The 18,605-nt window shown below is 36.7% G+C and overlaps 1 protein-coding gene across 1 annotated transcript in view; it reads right to left on the bottom strand.

Moving 5' to 3' along the window:
* Nucleotides 1-251: 251 nt before the first annotated feature.
* The window catches only part of LOC149072575 (uncharacterized), a 48,416-nt gene continuing 30,062 nt past the window's right edge, over nucleotides 252-18,605 (bottom strand). Inside the window, exons 3-5 of the mRNA XM_089246292.1 lie at nucleotides 18,000-18,085; nucleotides 5,370-5,586; nucleotides 252-616 (exon numbers count right to left, since the gene is read on the bottom strand). Of these exons, the coding sequence (XP_089102418.1) occupies nucleotides 369-616; nucleotides 5,370-5,586; nucleotides 18,000-18,085 (551 nt within the window). The 3' untranslated portion in view covers nucleotides 252-368. The remainder of the gene's footprint in view (nucleotides 617-5,369; nucleotides 5,587-17,999; nucleotides 18,086-18,605) is intronic.

The raw sequence follows: 18,605 nt of genomic DNA, 5'->3' as shown, positions 1-18,605 counted from the left end.
AGGAACGCACCAAAAAACAACCGGACCATTCCAGAAACGCACCAAAGAACAACCGGACCACTCAAGAAACGCGCCAAAAAACAACCGGATCACTCTAGAAACGCGCCAAAAAACAACCGGACCACTCCAGAAACGCACCAAACACTACTTCTCATACTTTATCATACGTTACCAGCATTAAAGTTACGCATGAACGTAGCTAATGAAAAATAATATAACTCGGTACCACAGTAAAGTACTCAGATGCAATTCCAGGAAATTTTTCTAATTCAGATAAAAGTACAAGGGAAGGTGCAAAACAAAATACATAATGAAAGGCACAAAACGGGAAGTTGACACAAAATATTTTGGGGAAAATCATTGTTAATCTACAGACGTTGGAGGTTGTCACAAGACTTTGACTGAAAACACGCTTTTTTCAAAAATCTTTTGATTAATCCCTTGGCTTTATTGAAGTTGCAATGAGGAGAATACTTTGCCGCAGCCATTGCCACGGCTTCGGTCTTAGATCGTATCTCGGTCAGGATGGTTACTAGAAGCTCATCTACTTGGTGGTTGATGGCCACGGATGTCTCTGTGAACTGACAGTTGTGTTCTCTTGCCGAAGCTCGTCCTTCTGTAAGATAAAAAACATAAAAGAAAGCATTATATTCAGCTTCAACACTTTTTTAGTTCAACATGGCTATTATAAAAAGGTGACAGATTCTCTGATTGTCTCTTGTCGAGTTTGAGTTTTGGCAACTTATTATAGCGCAAAGAAGTATCAGTGCTACAAATCGCCAACTGGATAGAATATTATCATAAGCTCAGACAGACAAAAGTTGTATAGTAGAACCTCTCGATAACGGACACCCACGGGACCGAAAATTCTGTTTGCTAACGAGGATTGTCCGTTAATGTATAGTAAAATACATTGAGTCCCGAGTTGACGTAATTCAAAAAGAGTGTCCGTTAACGGGAAGTGTCCGGTATGGGAAGTGTCCGGTATGGGAAGTTCCACTGTATTTACGATTAGCAACTGAAGAATATCAGCACAGTGAAATGGTTAAAAAGATTCAACGCAGGACTTGGGCAGCCGTAAAATGATCTTAAAGACCATGGATTATGTATTTCATTTTTGACTTTAACTGCTTAAGGAAGCCCCAGCATAAAATTCATCAATCTTGAAGCAGCTTTGCATGCATATACGAGGGGGTACCAAGCACTGCCACTTGGCACGTTGACTCAGGACGAGTGATTTTACGCTTACCTAGTAGGAGAACTGCATACTACGGATGCTCCGCTTGCAGTAAGGCGATTCTGGTTAGTTTTGGGTACCCCTCGTATCATATAAAAAAGATTAGTCTTCCGGCTCATTAGCAAACAAATACGGATAGGGTCCCTCCTCTTACGCAAGGGTCATGGCTCAACAGTATCACGGGTACCAGCTTCACCAATGTATACATTTACTCTCGAAAATTGTAATAATAGATTTCATTATAATAAGACTCCGGACAGTGCTAGGATGAGCCCATGCAGAAAAATTACCTAGAGTGATGGCCTAATCAAGATAGCTGCTGATAGGGCTATTTAGTTCGGGTAACCGACCTTATGAGAGCTTATATCATTCAAGTTTTTGCACTTTAAATTTACCAGAATATCAATGACTTCAGCTTGTTGGGTAATTGCCTGTTATGACTTGGATTTTGTTCTCGTAATCAAGGGACCGTTAAAAGTTTTTGGCCTAGGGGATCACCAGAAATCCTTCTCACGGATGAAGGGGGAATGGATTTTTTAAGGCCTCCGCCCTTCAGTTAGGACTTTTAACGAGCACCGTATATTGACTTTATGATTAATTTAGAGTGAAAGATATAAAAGATCAGTTTCTTTCGGGCCTTTAATCCACAGCCCTGTCAACTTCCCTTTTTAACTGGTGAGAACAAAAATACTAGAGGACAGCAAAATATTCTGACACCGAGCCATAAAGTACCTGACCCTACAAAAATTTCTATAAATCAGGCATTTCTCTCCACAAACGATATGCTTTCCCCATGATAGACATAAGATTCTTTCATCTGAATCTCTAGGAGTGCCCGGATGGGCTCATGGACTAAGTCGACGAAGAGTCATGACCCACACAAGATGATGACACAACTAACAGGACTATAGTGCGAATAACCGACCTTATGAGAGCTTATATTTTTCAAGTTCTTTTACACTACAAATTCCGTAGAACATCAATGACTTCAGCTTGTTGGGAAATTGCCTGTTGTGGCTTAGATTTTAGCCCCCGTTTACAAGTGCAAAATTGGAGGTTGCTTTGGTGATTATTACCTGCATGGCAACTTGTTTTCCTCGTAGGAAAAAATGAAGGGGCGCAGATTCCTCAAAAGAAGCCCATCTTCTTTGGGGGAGGAATGGTGGGGACTCCAATCTCCTCTCCCATAGTCTTTAGCACCACGAAAACTACCGTTAGCTCTTGTCTACCACTTACATTCAACCCCCGTGACCAATGTGACTTCCGGAAAGAAGGTTTTAATACCTGCATAAACTAAACGCCATGTAAGTGTACGATCATAATGCGCGCTGGTTTCCTTTTTTGCAAGACGGCACCGTTGCTGATTGATTAAAAACCTGAATTCCCAGTTTTTCAACCAATCCGTTACGGCGTCGACTAGCATAATCGGAAACTAGCGTGCACTGTGTTCGTACCCTAAACGGGATTTAGTGGAAATCCCTGTTACCGGTAACTTCCCGGAATATTTCATTTCCCATGTAAGCGGGGCTTTTGTATTTGTAATGAAGAGGCCCGTTAAGAGTCTTGGCCACAAAGCTCTCCAAAATCTTGATATAAGAATGTTGGGGCAATCGCCAGAGTTTTAGACACCATCCCCTTCCAGTAGGACGTTCAACGAGCACCGTACACTGACATTTTAGTAAATTTAGAGTGAAAAATATGCAAGATCGATCTCTCTCGGGGCCTCTAATATAGAGCCCTGCCAGCCTGCCTTTCGGGAGGAAGGGGATGCATAAAAACACCATATAGGGCTGCAAGTAATTTCCACATCAAGCCTAAAAAAACATAAACCCAGCCTGAAAGGCACTTCTATAAAATAAGATATTTTTTACAAACGATATATTCTTTCTCCAACAAAATTATAAGTCTTTTATACATCCAGCAAAAACGCAAATTCCTAGGTAAAAAGTTTCGAAACCGTTAAAGCGAAATGAATGGCCAATGACCTGTTAACACACGAACGACGGCATCATAATCATACAAACACACGTCAGCAATAAAAAATAATAAATAAACGCTTATATTTTTAAGATTTTCCAAAAAGTAAATAAATAAAATGAATAGAACTTTATCTGAATAGCGCACTGCGTCGCGTTTGACGAATGGTTTATTTTCTATTTGATTGCACTGGGTAATGGGCCACTGGAAGTTTCAGTCATACTACTCCGGGTAATTTCATTTGGAGAATTCCTGGCAGCGCTCCAATCAATAAACTTACTTTTCTGCTATTTTTTTTTTACTCTTTTATTTTATTTTTTATTTTTACACGGTATGAGTTTTGAGAAAGGTTTGCTTCACTTTTTTCCCATGCCATTCAGATAAGTAAACACGTATCCGAAGAATACAACAGATTCGGAATCTTTCGAAGCTTCCGCTCTTTAATTTTTATCAGCGGGGAGAGAGAGAAGCAATGATATTTCTCAATTTTTTTTTTCCCGGAAAAAGTCCCGAATAAAATAGATAACAAGGTTCTTCATACGATGGAGATATTTTTCTCGGTTCTTTTCCCCTTCATCTCATAAAAATTGGGAATTTTTGAGGAATTTGCGAGAATAGCTTTGAAAAAGGATCTGTCCTATTCAATATTTGGATCTGATTCGAAAAAAACTGATTGTTACTTTTTGCGTTTCCTGAAATTTGTATCGGAAAATTCAATGTTAGATGTTGTTTTTTCCTGTTTGGTATGAAAAATTGTTGATTGATTTCGTTTGATGAGGATATGGATTTCTCACGATGAATTAGTCTGGTTGATTAATGTTCGAAGTACGATCAAAAATTCAAAGAAATTTGTTATCGTTTTTTAAATAGACAAATATAATTTTTCTTTCACTGGTCTACGCGTTCTGTCCCTGTAATGGAGAGCCGTTTTCAGAACATCGTGGTCTGAATCCACAAGCAAATAAAGCCGTTGGAGGGAACCAGAATCAGAATTTTAATGCCAGTGACTAGCTCCTAAGTCGGGCTATAAGCTGACTTAAGAGCTGGGGCCCTTGGGGGGCCCCCCGTGAAGAGATAGACTAGAGAGTGGTGTACGTGTATTTTATTACTGCGTGTGTGAGAGAGGAAAAGATTTAAAATGTAAATTAGGGCTTTAAAGGTTCTGAATCCAAATTAATGAGCGCCAGGCTCGCGACCGCATTCGTAACGAAACTAATTTACGCTATATCTCGAGGGGTTGCAACGCACACAGACAACATTGATATCGTGCGTTAGCTATTCCAAAGACAAATCTGATGATACCAATTTAATTAATACATTACATAACACGCGATTCAGTGTTCGAAGAACGTACTCTGGCCGTGTGCATATTACACAGACTACACCAATTTTTTTTTTGCTTAGCGCCAAAAGAGGGAGAATATGGTGAGAATGGTGAGAGCGAGATGGTAAAAATGCAGGATGTCCGGTCTAAAGGTATTCAGAACTAAATTCTTATACTGAGAGAACTACCGTATTCAATTATGAAAGTGCGGCATCATCGATGGGGCATTGCTCCAACTTTTCAAACCAAATTGCATATGTGCATTGTCGGCAACTGCTTTTCGCAGCAGTCGCGCACTGACCGCCAGTCAGCATGTGGATACCACTTAGTAAGGTTCAGTGCGTGCTTTTGGCTAGCTTAATTTAAATCAGTGACGCGTTTTAAATGCCGTGTACGAACTCAGTCTAATGTGGAGCCTCTGAAATCCGCATCAAAAGCATATTTGTGTAGGAATTGGTTTAATAACACCTCAAATGCTACTAAACACTTGCCAAAAGATTGAATACCGTTTTTACACCTGCAGAGCCGCTAATGGTGTTCGCGTCGAACTTAATTAACCTGCAAAACTTGGGGAGTTCATCGGAAATTACGGTGGCTAATTGCGAATTTGTTGCTTTCAGGCTCTTGGATTTCTACCCGGTTATAACGACAAGTACCTGATACACATGGATTATTAAAGAAATCTCAAACGGACACAACGTTGTCAACGATTAATGGCCGCTTTATTTTTCTAATCTGCATCGGTATTTGTTTTAACTTGCAAGGGAGTTGGTCAATACTAATGACCACTGGACGATTTTCAGTGATTCTAAAAATAATATTATCACTTACCGTCAGTTGTTACGGCTCTTATGCGCACAAGATCCGACTTGTTCCCAACCAAAATAATCGGGCTGTTCAAGAAATTACTCTGAACATTTGACAATACTCTCAAAGCATGTAGATAACTTCTTCGGCTTGTAACAGAATATAGAACAACGAAAGCATCGGCGGTTGGAATGTATAACTTGGAGGAATTCTCTCTGCCTTCCTGTCCTTCTTCGTCCGTCTGGAAGGAAACAAACGGAATCACTCACCTTCTGTTCTTACAGTAAAAATGCACTAAAAGAGTTTATTTATAGTTTTAATTGGATGAGAGAAAGTCTTGTACAATTGCACTTACCATTATCCGACCTCTGTGTGAGATTATTTTTCATTTATTTGTCAATTTTTCTCGACTAGTAATCGAAATTTAAAGTGCCGATAATACTCACGATATCCTGGTAACCCCATGACATTACATTGGAAATGCTTCACATTTCTGTAAATAAGTGGCTTCCAAACTTTCATGTTTCAAGTATCGCCTGGAAAGACGTTATAACGTAGTCTACTCCTTTTCTCACATTACCCCCGTTTTCCTTTTTCATCTTTGTGCTTATTCTCACGTACACCCCAGGATTACGCTTACCACAGTGCGAAACCGCTGCCACAGTTTGGTCATTTACATTGCACATTTATCCTGCGATAGGTTTTACGAATTGAGTAGCGTTACTAAACTTTACAGCACTAAGAAATAATGATTGCATTTTTCCTGATAACAATAATAATCCATGTATTTAGTGCATTAACACTTTAGTATTCAATAAGTGCCTGGACTTCAGACATCAACGTATACATTTACATGCATTGATTTCATCGACATACGACTATCGCTTCGCTTACAAGCGATTGGCAAGAAATTCGGATGATCTCTGTTTGACAAATTGGCGATAAACACGATAACCTTGTTCTAACGTAATGGCATGTTAGAAAAAGGAAGGAAAAAAGTATAAAACTACTAAGAAAATGAAAGGAAAACAGTATATTTTACTCTGCTCTCTCTCTCTCTCTCTCTTATCTGTAATACTGATAAGAGCGAGTAGGTATGAAGTATATGTCTTTTTTTACCCTCGCGTACCTGTTCCCTTGCTCCTCTTATGTACATGCATATAGTAGAACCTATTTAACCTTAGAGTAGAAGCTGTTTACCTCCTCATCACGGGGGTAAAAAGAACTACTTTTTTTTCAAAGGGTTGCAACAAAGTTTCGTGGTGATGATGAGAGAGGAAAGAAAACAGAGAGAATTATTTGAATTTATTTCACTGACGTTTGGACGCAATATTACGTCCTTGATCGATCGTAAAGTGGTTAATCTCATTCACAGGGCTGTGAACAATAACCACATGCGACATTGGTATTTTCTTACCTTTACCTTCCGTTTCTGCTCCTAAATTTTGAGCAAATTTAACCAAGTTTCTATTTTTAATATTTCACATTTTTTTCGAAAAGGAATAAAATATTTAAGTTCAGCCAAAAATAAAATCTTTTACTTCCCCCATTAACTTCTAAAAATAAAAGCCTCAAATCCATCCAGTCTCGAAATAGTTGGCGCCATCTCTAGAAAACATTCGGTGTTTACATTGAGCACGAAGTTCGAGCGGAAACACAAATTAATCAAGAAATCGACTGACAAATTCTGTAAATGAACATACCCTCGAGATTAGTCAGCGTTGCGATTTCGAGTTACATTTAGCTGCCAACTCTCACATTCCTTCAGGGAGGACACATTAATTGATCTGATCAGATCCTCGTGGTAATTTGTTCACATCGAATCGCACCTGATGGCAAGACCAACAAATACCGGGACCAAACAATATTTAACCACATATTTTTCGGATACGTATTACACCTAAAACTAATTCGAGTAATTTTGGTCTGTCCTCGAGTATTAAATTTAAATTATAAAACCCTCTCGTTCAAGGTTATAATTGGTTTATTCACTTATAGGCACGTTTGTGTATAAACTAAAATATCGCCCCACGCTAGATTAACAGATTTTTGAAGTATTTTAAGCACGAAACTGAATTGGGAGACGCATTCTTTTGAAACTGGATCGGCAAGAGGCAAACGGGTTATCACCGACAGCTGACCATTTTAATTTATATGATAATAACTCGAATTTTAAATCAGAATCGATTGAAAGACTTGTATTCAGCGGATAGGATTTTTTTTTGAATTTGTGTGTGTATAATTTAATACCGTGACCCCATAATGTCGAAATTAAAAAAAAAAATTGCATTAATATTAAATAGATACAGGGTGTACGGGCTAAAGATATCTAAAAGTTTAGGCTTTTAATCAGAGAACCACAAATGATTAGTTGTAAATTTCAGTTGCATTAAAGGTGACTCTTCAAGTTTATTTGCAGGTTACATGAAATTCGATGTAAGCGCCTTTAATAGCTCTGTAGATGTCCAAATGGTGCTTCATCCCTTGTTAAATGTTTTAAATAGCATTCAAGGTGTTATTAAATCAACTGCTGTAGAGATACGTTGTCGATACTGATGTTAGAAGCTCCACATTCTAGTTCGTGCTTGTGATTTATCACGTTTATTCAAATTTAGCTAGCCTAAGCACACACTGAACCTTATTTTTTGGTATCCACATGCTACTACTGCTGAAAATCTGCACGTGCAACTCGTAAACATTCTTCTGACGAACTCCTAACGAATTGATGCATGTTGGAATGTGCCGTGTATATGTTTTTTACCTAGCGTGAGGTTTGTTTCTGAAGAATGTCTGGTAGGTGTACTGACAAGGAGTACTGCCATCTGACTTCCGAATTCAGACGCATACAACTCGGCAGTTTATTTTGCCTATATCACGTACTATGCATGAATTTCAAATTTTGTGAATCTGTTTCCTCTCTGTGGAGAGACTATTTTTAAATGAGAGATCAGTTCGTATTTGCTCCTAGAAGTTGGAAAAACCACAGAAGTCCAACTTTTTGGACGACCACGGCATCCGCGTGTTAACAGTCAGAGCAACAGCTGCGTAAGGCTTCTCAAAGCAGCTGTCGACAGTGCGCATGTGCGACCTTGGAAGAAAACCCGAAGTAATTCCTTATTGAGGACGCAGCACTTTCATAACTAAGAAAGAACAGGTGGTAAATGACCACTGAACTGACGAATACGTAGTTGAATGAAAATTTTAAACTAAAGCCGGGTACACAACTCACCACGTGTTACGCCATGCAAAAAAGCGTAAAAACCGGTTTTTGAAGACGAAATCACCTCAGCCACACATCAAAAACATGTTTTGGAACGTCTCAGGGAGGCATGGCGCTGCTGGTGTGGAACCGGTTTTAGGGAGTCGCATAGATAAACTATCATTAAACAAAGGGGTGTAGGTAAATTGTCCATACAGTAAAAAACTGATGGTAAATGATGTCTAAGGCCAGAGGAGCCGCTGGTAAATTACCACTGGGGGCGAGTGGCCGCGAATAAATGATTGCTATGCTAAGGAAACCGTGGACGCTTGAAGTTTTATAGAATCACTGGAATATACGAAACAAAGTGTAGCTTGAAATTATTGTTCAACAATCAGTCTTGTGTATTACCCTCCTTTCTAAACTATTAGCTGGAATGAAAAATGGCCAGCCAACGTAATGTTATTCATTCCATTCACTTTGACTAACCGCTGCATTTGCGTAGACTTTTTTTTTTCTTCTGGAACTAAGTGGAACATGATCCTGTTGCCGGAAGTTCCTAATGCATTCTCAGTCAAGTTTGTATGAGAGAAAAAGAGAAGAATCTATCTAGCAGCTCACGGCATCTAATTGGGAAGACAAACTTAAATGAGAACAGCTAGAGAGAGAGCCTTTCACAAGCTAATTCCTTTCCCACATGGGCTGTTTGCCAATCTAATAGGCTTAATGTTTATGATGCTCATTTGTTTTACTGATTTTTCGCGGCTTTCTTTGTTTTCCTCCTGAGCCCAGCTCTTGTCTTGTCATTAGTTGAAGAGATTGAGGTTGTTTCGGTCGATGTTTGGAATTCCGCGAGCACTTAATAAATAAATATCAAGGGCGGATTTAGAAAAGTCATCGGTTGGCAAGAAGTATTTGATTTAAAAAGTTTTCATGATTGCTAGTTTAACTCGTATTTTTATGCATCTGGTGAAAACCGTTGAGAAATTATGTTCTGTTAAATAACGGCCGAATTTATATTCCAAACCGTCTGTGCAAAAAAGTTTCCGGACTGGGAGTTTACATGACCTACTTTTCTCTGTTGAGAGTTTTTGCTTCGTTACATGTTTGATATCATGCCATAAAATCATGTTTCATAACAAGGAGTTACGCATCGAAAATGTCCTGTTTTTCTTTATTTTCTAGCCGACCTAATTTCAATTCTGTACTAAAGAATTAAAATTATTTTCCCAACTTATTATGCCATTATGATTAAAAATATAAATTTTCATCTCACGCATTTGTCATGTAAAAAAAAGATTTCCCCATGAATTACATTTCATTCCACTGTGATTTGCAGTAGCGCTTCATTTCCCACCACTGGAAATTTTTTATTTACAATTGGCACCTTTGTTTACCTTTGGCATCATTACTGGTGACAATTGGCAATTTCTCGTATTGTTCGTGTTTGGGATCTTAAATTTCTGCAATTTTCTGGGGGAAATATGGACAGTCTATATATACCCCCAGTCTTTAGAAGACGAGGACCAAGGGAAACATTCGAGAGTAAAAATGTTTATGCTCTAGTTCAAAAACCAAAGATCGACATTTGACTATTAGATTGCTGAAAGATAAATATCAGCCATCAGAGTAATGACTCAGTGCTTACTACTATTTATTGAATTCACTCACATTAAAATTAATCAGCTCTTACAATTAATGTTTTCTGTGAAAGTAAATAAGCTGGGCCTTATTCTGTCCCGAAAATAGAGCTAGCTATCCTGCACCAGTAGTGCCGCAGTTTCTGAATAAACATAAGGTGATAGTGATATCCTATGGTACACTTATCATCAGACTTGTCGCATGCAACATTTTTGTCTCCAGAAATGAAACTGCTAAAGAAAAAGCCGAAATTTTGGCTCTGTTCTAGATACAAAGAACAAACTGGCAACACTCCTATACGGAATTCAAGAAAATTGCTTACCCAGAGAATTCGACAAACTCTATGAATTCTTGAAAGCGTGTGTAGCCAGAGAACTTTTTGTACAGACCGTGTACATTCAGATAAGTTAAATGTATCAATATTATAAGCATTTTATTTTTGAATTCTATTTTTAAAAACAAAACTCCTTGAACTTTAATTCGAAAAAAGATTTATAGTTTTAATGCTGAAAAACTAAAACCATTAAAACAAAATGCTTATATAAGATAATTCACATATTCATAACAAATATAAAAATGAAATTTATTAAATACTTATTTACGATTAATTATTATAATTAAACTAATGATCCGAGTTTATTAAGAACACAAAAAAGACTAAAATGATTTGCGTTTATTTTTCTGAGATTTAGCATTAATATTTGCTTTAGTATTCGTTTTTAAATGATAAAAGTCAAAAGATGGCCAGACGAAATATTAACGAGGTGGTCATAATAAAGTGGCCACTCAGTGTATAAAATAATATATCACATAAAAATGCAATTTTATGCAAAAAATATCGGATAGTATATTGATTTAGATCGAAAAAATAAAAATATATATCTTTCTTGGCGTTAAACTCCATAAAATCATAGACTAGTCGCTTTGACTCAAACAAGACATACGAGTTTGGCGAGTAGACATCAGTAAATAGACAAACTGTTTACCGAAGATTTTCCACGTCTATAAACTGTCGAGTCTTCTAGTCTCGTTTTACAAGGCTTATATTTTCTCTTTAGACCTGCTTAAACATTAAATGCCTCGAAATTTCGCGTCTTTTATTCCTCCGAGAAGATACGCTTAGTGGATTGTTATTCATGAGAAATTGCTAATAACAAAACTTCGGTAGAAAAGTAGATAGATGTCTGGTGGATTGATGTCATTCTCTCGCGTGACATGATGTCATATCCTTTTTGTGACATAAGTGGGATCCAGCACTTTTCTTTTGAAGATGTTTTCGTTCTTTTTTACGAATAAAAAAAAATATCCATGCTTCATTCGTGTGTGTCGTGTTGTTAAATGGAAGTCGATCATCATCTAGATTAGAAAAACGGCATCGCAAAATAAAAGGCAATTTCCTTACAGATTTCTAACACGAGTCACACACGTTGGTGTATCCAACAGTGATTGCACTGTGACACGTCAACGGAAATGTCTCGGAGAAAAAAAACTCCGTCATCCTGGAAGCCAACTTCTAACTTATGAATAAAACTTATGAACTAGTTCCTCCATGAAAACTAGCAACAATAAGTTAACAAACTGAGTTTTGAGAAATTGAATTTTCCTGGTTGTTGTGCCGAAACTGATATTTGGAAAGAAAAGTTATTTGTCTCCTCCGGGAATAGAACCCGGCTCCTCCTGCATACCGGGCAAGAGTGCGTCAATCAAACAACACACCATAGACACACTTTTCAATTTCCTTACAACACGCATTAGTAGCGTGAAGCGCTGAGTGGAGTCAGCAGCCTCCCTTAACTACAGCAATTTTCGCTCCAGTTGGCGTTTTGTATGAAGAGATGGTATTTACCATCATATACCACCTCTTCAAACTGAGTTTTTTGTGTACCTTTTAGTCTAACATACTGGCTAGAAAAAAAGTCGTAACCTTTAATCAAAAGTATCGATCCATACTTGGCTAAAAATTAGTGTTAGGATATTGTATGGCTTCTTAAAATTAGAACATGATGGCAAATTTTTGCGTCTAAATTTTGTTAAAGCCGATCCGACAAAAAATGGAGTGTTCGGCTTTTGTTTTTTTGGCCAGGCAGTGTATAATATGCAGCGTTCCTGGAAAGTCCCTTCCTAGGCCTTTTTCTTCTCACCCGTTGGTTATAGAAACATACTTTGAGTTATAAAAAAGGATCCGAATAATGTACTCATTTTGGATGTGTCATTTATTTCCCCAGGAGCCGTATATGTGCTGATACACATATTTAAGTTTTTTTATGCTCTCGCCCAGTCTTCTAACTTCCTATTAGACAGTTATTGTCCTGTCAATTCTAAGCCCGAAATAAACAAGTCCATGTTTCTAAGGGCAATATTAGCTGAGATATATCCGAGTTAAAAAAAGTGCTGAAAATTAGGGAGAGAAGAACATATATTTAGTGAAATGTTTGTTTTATGCTTCGTATGCTGTTCTTTCCCTCATTTTCAGCTATTTTTGAACTCGAATATCTCAGCTAGTATTGAACTTCAAAACAGGGGATATTTTTTTGTTGAGCTGAAGAGACATGGTAATAAACTTATAATTGAAAGCTAGAGAACAGAGCGAGCGTATAAAAAATTACATTTTGTATCTCGGTACGTATACGGTCCTAAGGTTAATAGAGTCATCAGACATTTAGATCCCCAACCATCTAATCTCACATTATTGGAAAGTTCTATTCATCAAGCATAGTTTCAGATTTCAGAAACGACCTATCAACAACTTGTAGAGTACATGCCAAGAAAAATCAATGTTGTGTAAAGGCAAAAGGTCATTGATCATTTTTGTCGCACCACAGTCATTTTCTGCACACAAGGGCTAATTAGACCGGGACCTACAATTTACTGCCGATTCCGAACGGCAGGCTTGTTTTTTATACTCATCGAGAGGTTGGTGCGCTAACTTCTGGATGGGGACTCCCTGCGGTAGCAATTTTTTCTGCGGTCATGTCACCGTTTTTGTTGTACGCCTGCGTCAAGAAAGTTTTCTGACAAGGACGAACCGGGTATCGAACTCGCGACACCTCTAAACATCCTTTGGTACTTTAGGCTAGTATCTTATCGACCTGGGCTACCGCGCCCAAAGGCAAACGTTGGTCTAACGAAATATTGACGAGGTGGTCATAATAAAGTGGCCACACGGTATTCCTTAAAGGAACCATATTCGCGTGGATGTTGTCAAAAATCCTATCTATTCCACTGAACGTTTTAAAGCGGTTTTCTGTCCCTCTCTCGGGAGTATTAAGTGTTATCGAGTGCTCAATCCATCATGTTGAAGTCTTCAGTAAGATATAGCCACGGTTGTTTATTTGAGTGGAAAATTAGATGGAGAAAAAAAAAAAGGAGTTGTTCTCCAGAAAGAGAACAAAATGATCCAAAACAGTCCTTTGTTGGCAAAAGTTTTTGTTCAGACGTAATAGGTAATAACCAGCAATTACGGTAATTGATAATCGAAATGAACTTTCAAGAATAAAGTTTTCGAAAATATAGACTTGTGTTGGTGTCACATCACTAATGATTTATGAGACGAAAATGGTCCTAGTACTGCTGATGCATAAGGGACATTTGTCTTTTGGATATAGTCAGTGAAGTGTTCAAAACCCTTCAATTATATGACTGCAGTTTGTGACTACCAGGAAAAGACTAAACTGTTTGCATTAAAATCTGTACTAAAGTTCATTAATTATGTTATCAATCATTTCGCACTATATTCATTAATCATTTTAATTAGTTTAAAATCATTTCCACAAGCTTACGTCTTTCTAGAAGTTTAAATTATTTTCTGTAGTCTACATCTCGATTACATAGGTATATACGGACAAAACTTTTAAGCTTTGAAGTTTCATGAAGCAATCTGCAAAATTACTTTCATATTTTTATAGTTCAATACCGCTTTTATACCGTCCGAAAAGTCACGGATGAACGTTAAAAGTGTCAGAATACGCATGCGTGTGACTATCAAGAAGGTTGTTTTTCGTGTTAGTTGGCGTCAAAGCTGGTTTGAAAGTAAGTAAAGCATTGTCACATTCCAATGGAGAGACTGGTCGTAAGCATGCGCTGATGTGAAAAGATTGGCGATATATCGCCCCATTTCATTCAAAGAAATTACCTGAACTTAAGCATGCAAATTTGAACGTGTTTAATGTTTTTGTGAGGCGATCGTGAAAGTATGGAGTATTTGCTTTCTGATTGGTCAGTGAATTAAACTTATCGGATGGCGACTTGAACCAATGGATGTGGGAAAGTACCAAAGGTCAAATATTAGCATTCCTATCTGTTTAATGGACTTTATCTTGCGGTACTAAATGCCCATGTTAGCAATTTCTAGTGCCATTAGCATTCCTCTTTATTCGATGGACTTTATCCAGTGATGTCATCCATCTTCCCTAAATGATCTCGAGAAAATGAAAAATAGCTTTAAAAAATAATTTATGAATATTTGATTCGAGTTTCATATTTTACTAAAATTAAGTTTGAGACATCAGAACTCGGGGCAAATTTAAAGTTCACATGTCGTTCCAACCCACGTATGCGTAAGAAGCCATAGAGAACCGATTATACCCTGATAATCTCTGAAACCATCCCCGTGTATCTAAACTGAAAGCACAAGGAGATAAAAGGTAAGACTAAAAGTGAAACACTAGAAGTAAAAAATTACAAATTTCAAATACTTCAAGCTCAAATTTTATTTTTACGGCTATGTTTTCAATTTAATTCTTTAGAAATATAATCGATCTTATACGAAAAATTTCGCAATAAACTTTCAGAGAAAATCATCGACCTGGAAAATCCCAGCAAAAAACGTATAATCCACCAGAGAAAAACAATCTCGAGAGAACTTTTGAAGTTATTTAGTTTTTTTTTTACTGTCAAACTTTAGTTGTCGTTTAAAACGAGACCCACGCAGTTTGTCTTAAAGGCGTTTAAACGTCTATAAGAGAAAGAGATAGCATTTGCCAGATTTCCAAAACATCGACATCGTGTCAATCGGTATCCAAAGGATAAAAACTAGGGACTAAAAAATAAATAAATGTCACTTCTGTGGCAACTGGGGGATTCTTTTCTTAATTAGTTTTAGTCTGATTTCAAGTCCATATGTCACGGAAGTGTATTAACTGTCGTTCAATGTCCAATTTTTAATTCCATTTTAACTTCAACTAAAAATTTTCATTTAGATAAAGATGAAAACAAGTTGTTCTTGAAAGAAAGTTTTTCAATATCTTGAATGAGAAAATTTATTAACTGAAATACTTGACCATCGTTAAACCGGATGATAAAACATGGCGGACAACATTTTACAAGACTCGAAAGAAGTTAGTTTCACACACACCAAAACAGATTAATGTTAGAAACATGGCAAAGACAAAAAAGTTGGAATAAAATTATAGACAGATACTGCAAAACGTGAATGTCAAAGAGAAATTATTAGCAAAGAGACCACGTATTCAATTTTGTTTTGGTCTTTTTTCGTAGAAAAATACGTCTAACCTTTAAGATAACCATCTGTACTTAAGGCAGCCATGTTGTTTTTGTTGTCATTATTATCGGGCTTTTTTTCCCCAAGCTATGGCATAAACATTACTCTGAACTATTATATTTTCCCTTTTTTACTTTGTCAGCTATGATTTATGAGGTGAAAGTTTCGAGAAAGTACTACGCTTTCTACAGTTTGTAATGGTAATGGCGTATGTTTTCGTCTATAAAAAGGTACAAAAACAGCTAGTATTCAATTATTTTGTGAGTTGCTTCTAACACAAGCGTACGTTGACCATTTATGGACATTTTTCTTCATTTTCGGTTCCAAAACTTGATCCAGTAATAGATATATTTTTCTAACAACAGATTTCTTAACGTTAGCCGCCTTGACGATTCTACGATAACAAAATTTGTTTTTGAAGTGCCTAATGCATCAAGATGGGTTCGAATGCAATTGGCATCAAATATTTCAAGAACTTCGAAGATACGTTAGATACCCTAGATACATACACTCCGGAGAGTAATATGTGCGTGTGTTGGAATTTTCCAAGTTACGCATATTCAACCGGGGAATGGTTCGAAGGCCAAATTCGGACAATGGAAAGCCTGATTCAAGCAGCGCTACGCCTCGGCGAATCACTCAAAACCGGTTCTTGAGGTGTGGTTGAGGTGATTTTGCGTCAAAAACCGGTTTTTGGGCGGTTCGGCATGGCGTAACGCGGTAAATTAGGTTTTAAACTCAGCATCTAGAATACTCAGACGATTGAAAATCGACAAGGAGATAGCATTTTAGTACGTGGTGAATCTACCTCTGGCAGCTGATGTCTGGTGCAACATAGTTGCAAGTTGCCTATGTTGTTCTGAGGAAGATTCTACTAAAAACTCCATAACTGATCGGCTAATTTCGTGGTATTTTGAGAAAGATGCAGATGCTTTCCTGGTATGTCATCCTAAACACTATTGGCGATGGATGATGATGAAATTATTGTTGAGAAAGTAATCAAGTATGTGGTTGAACGTTGTCTTGTTAGTAGGACTGGGAATCGATAAAATTTTTAACTGGTTAATCAAAATTTTTAATCGAGTAATCGAATACTTTTGTGACCAAATAATATTAATACATATGCTATGAAAATATATTTTATTTATTTCACTCACCTAAACAAATGTAGGAATAGGAGAAAAAATTAAGGCTGCCCGCTTCAAGCAATTTGATATGGTGAACATAATTGCCTAAACCTGTGATTTCTTCATTTAGATCTGGTTGTTTTTTGAAAAAAAATCGGTTATTTTTGGTTATTATTCACTGATTTCAAAACTACTTTCGATTATACTGTTTTGCTTATTTTCCTAGAAACTCCTCTCGAATGGTACTTGTGAGAAGATTAGCTGATGCTTCGAAAAATACGAAAAACTACTGTTCATAAACAATAAATTTTGGCAGCCTTTTAAAACTCCCCCCACCTTCACTATAGAACTTTCACAGCGACACCTACACTTCCATCAAACTCAATTTGAAAGTGAAATCATGTTTTCACTGAATCTAATTTGATCAAAATATTGATTGAAATATTTTTAAATATGGTCACGACCAAAATTTTCTGTGTAGAACATGATTTTTATGACATTATCGAGTTAATTCATAAAATGAACTAATTTTAATTCAAAATAAACCAATTTTCACCTTTAACTTACATTTACAATTGGAAACATCAAAAACACTTGAATGCTGAATAACACATCGATTCTTTCGATACAAAAATGATATCGAAAAAATTTCCGAACACTAACCACTTTACGATCAAGAACGTAATATTGCATCCAAACACCAGTAGAATAAATTTAAAAAAGTTCTTTCTGTTTTCTGTCCTTTCTCCTCTTTCGTAGGTTGCAACAAAGTTGCAACAACCTACTTTTTTATCTTCATGATGTATCCTTCTACTATATACATCTAAGAGCGAAAGAACAGGTAGGTGAGGTTGAAAAGAGGAATCTACTTCGTATCTACTCTATTATCTGTAAGTATTACAGATAGGGGAGATAAGAGTATAACAGATAAGTATCTCTCTCTCTCTCTCTTATATACTTATGTATTATACTGTGTTTTCCTTTCATTTTTTCCTTACTTTTCTACTTTTTCTTTCCCTCCTTTTTTTAATATGCGGTTAGGTTAGGACGAAGTTACCATATATATCGTTGATTCGTCAAGCAGATATTATCCGAATTTCTTGCCAATCGCTTGTAAGCGAAGCGGTTAATAAGACGTAAAAAATTATTCAAAAAATATTTCTTCATTAAAGTTTCAAAAACCTCACCTCATTATCCATGGAACAGCTATCGATGAATTCCAATTCAGATTCTTCCCCGTTCAAGATAACGGTTAACGCATAATCATTGTCATCTGAAAATAGAAGAGCATACAAAAGAAATTAATGGCATTGTATTAATTTTTTGTCTACCGAATAAATAAGAAATTTCCAGAATATGTAAAAATACATTCCATTCATTATTAAAATGTGGTATAGGTAAAAAAAAGGGAGAAAAAGGCCTGATGATAAGCTTTGATGTTTCGTTAAAACCAAGGAGGAATCCATAGAGGATTTAAGGGAGACGCAAATGATTTTTATGTAAGCTTATCGCAAGTAATACATTTGTGGGTTGTTACAAAGCAATTAGTTTAAACAAGGGGTTTTTATTTTAATTTTGAATTAAGTATCCATTTTGGACACATGGTAAGATTAATTGATGCGGCGGATGATTACTGCCAAAATAGAGATGTCCCTCTTTATAATGATTATAGCCCGCAACAAAAGCGCATTTATCATTTTTTTTCTTGAATTTTTGATGCTTTATCCTTTTTGCAAAAAGTTAAATGACATTTTTAAAACTCGTCGATGCCATTTTCTGTTTTTTACATGGGT

Source organism: Pholcus phalangioides, unplaced genomic scaffold (genome assembly GCF_987345545.1).
Source record: "Pholcus phalangioides strain wild (caught in Gottingen) unplaced genomic scaffold, Ppha-v1.0 ptg000017l_1, whole genome shotgun sequence".
In the NCBI taxonomy this organism is placed as follows: domain Eukaryota; kingdom Metazoa; phylum Arthropoda; class Arachnida; order Araneae; family Pholcidae; genus Pholcus; species Pholcus phalangioides.
The sequence above is the reverse complement of the archived record's forward strand: the minus strand, read 5'-3'. Positions and strand labels throughout refer to the sequence as shown.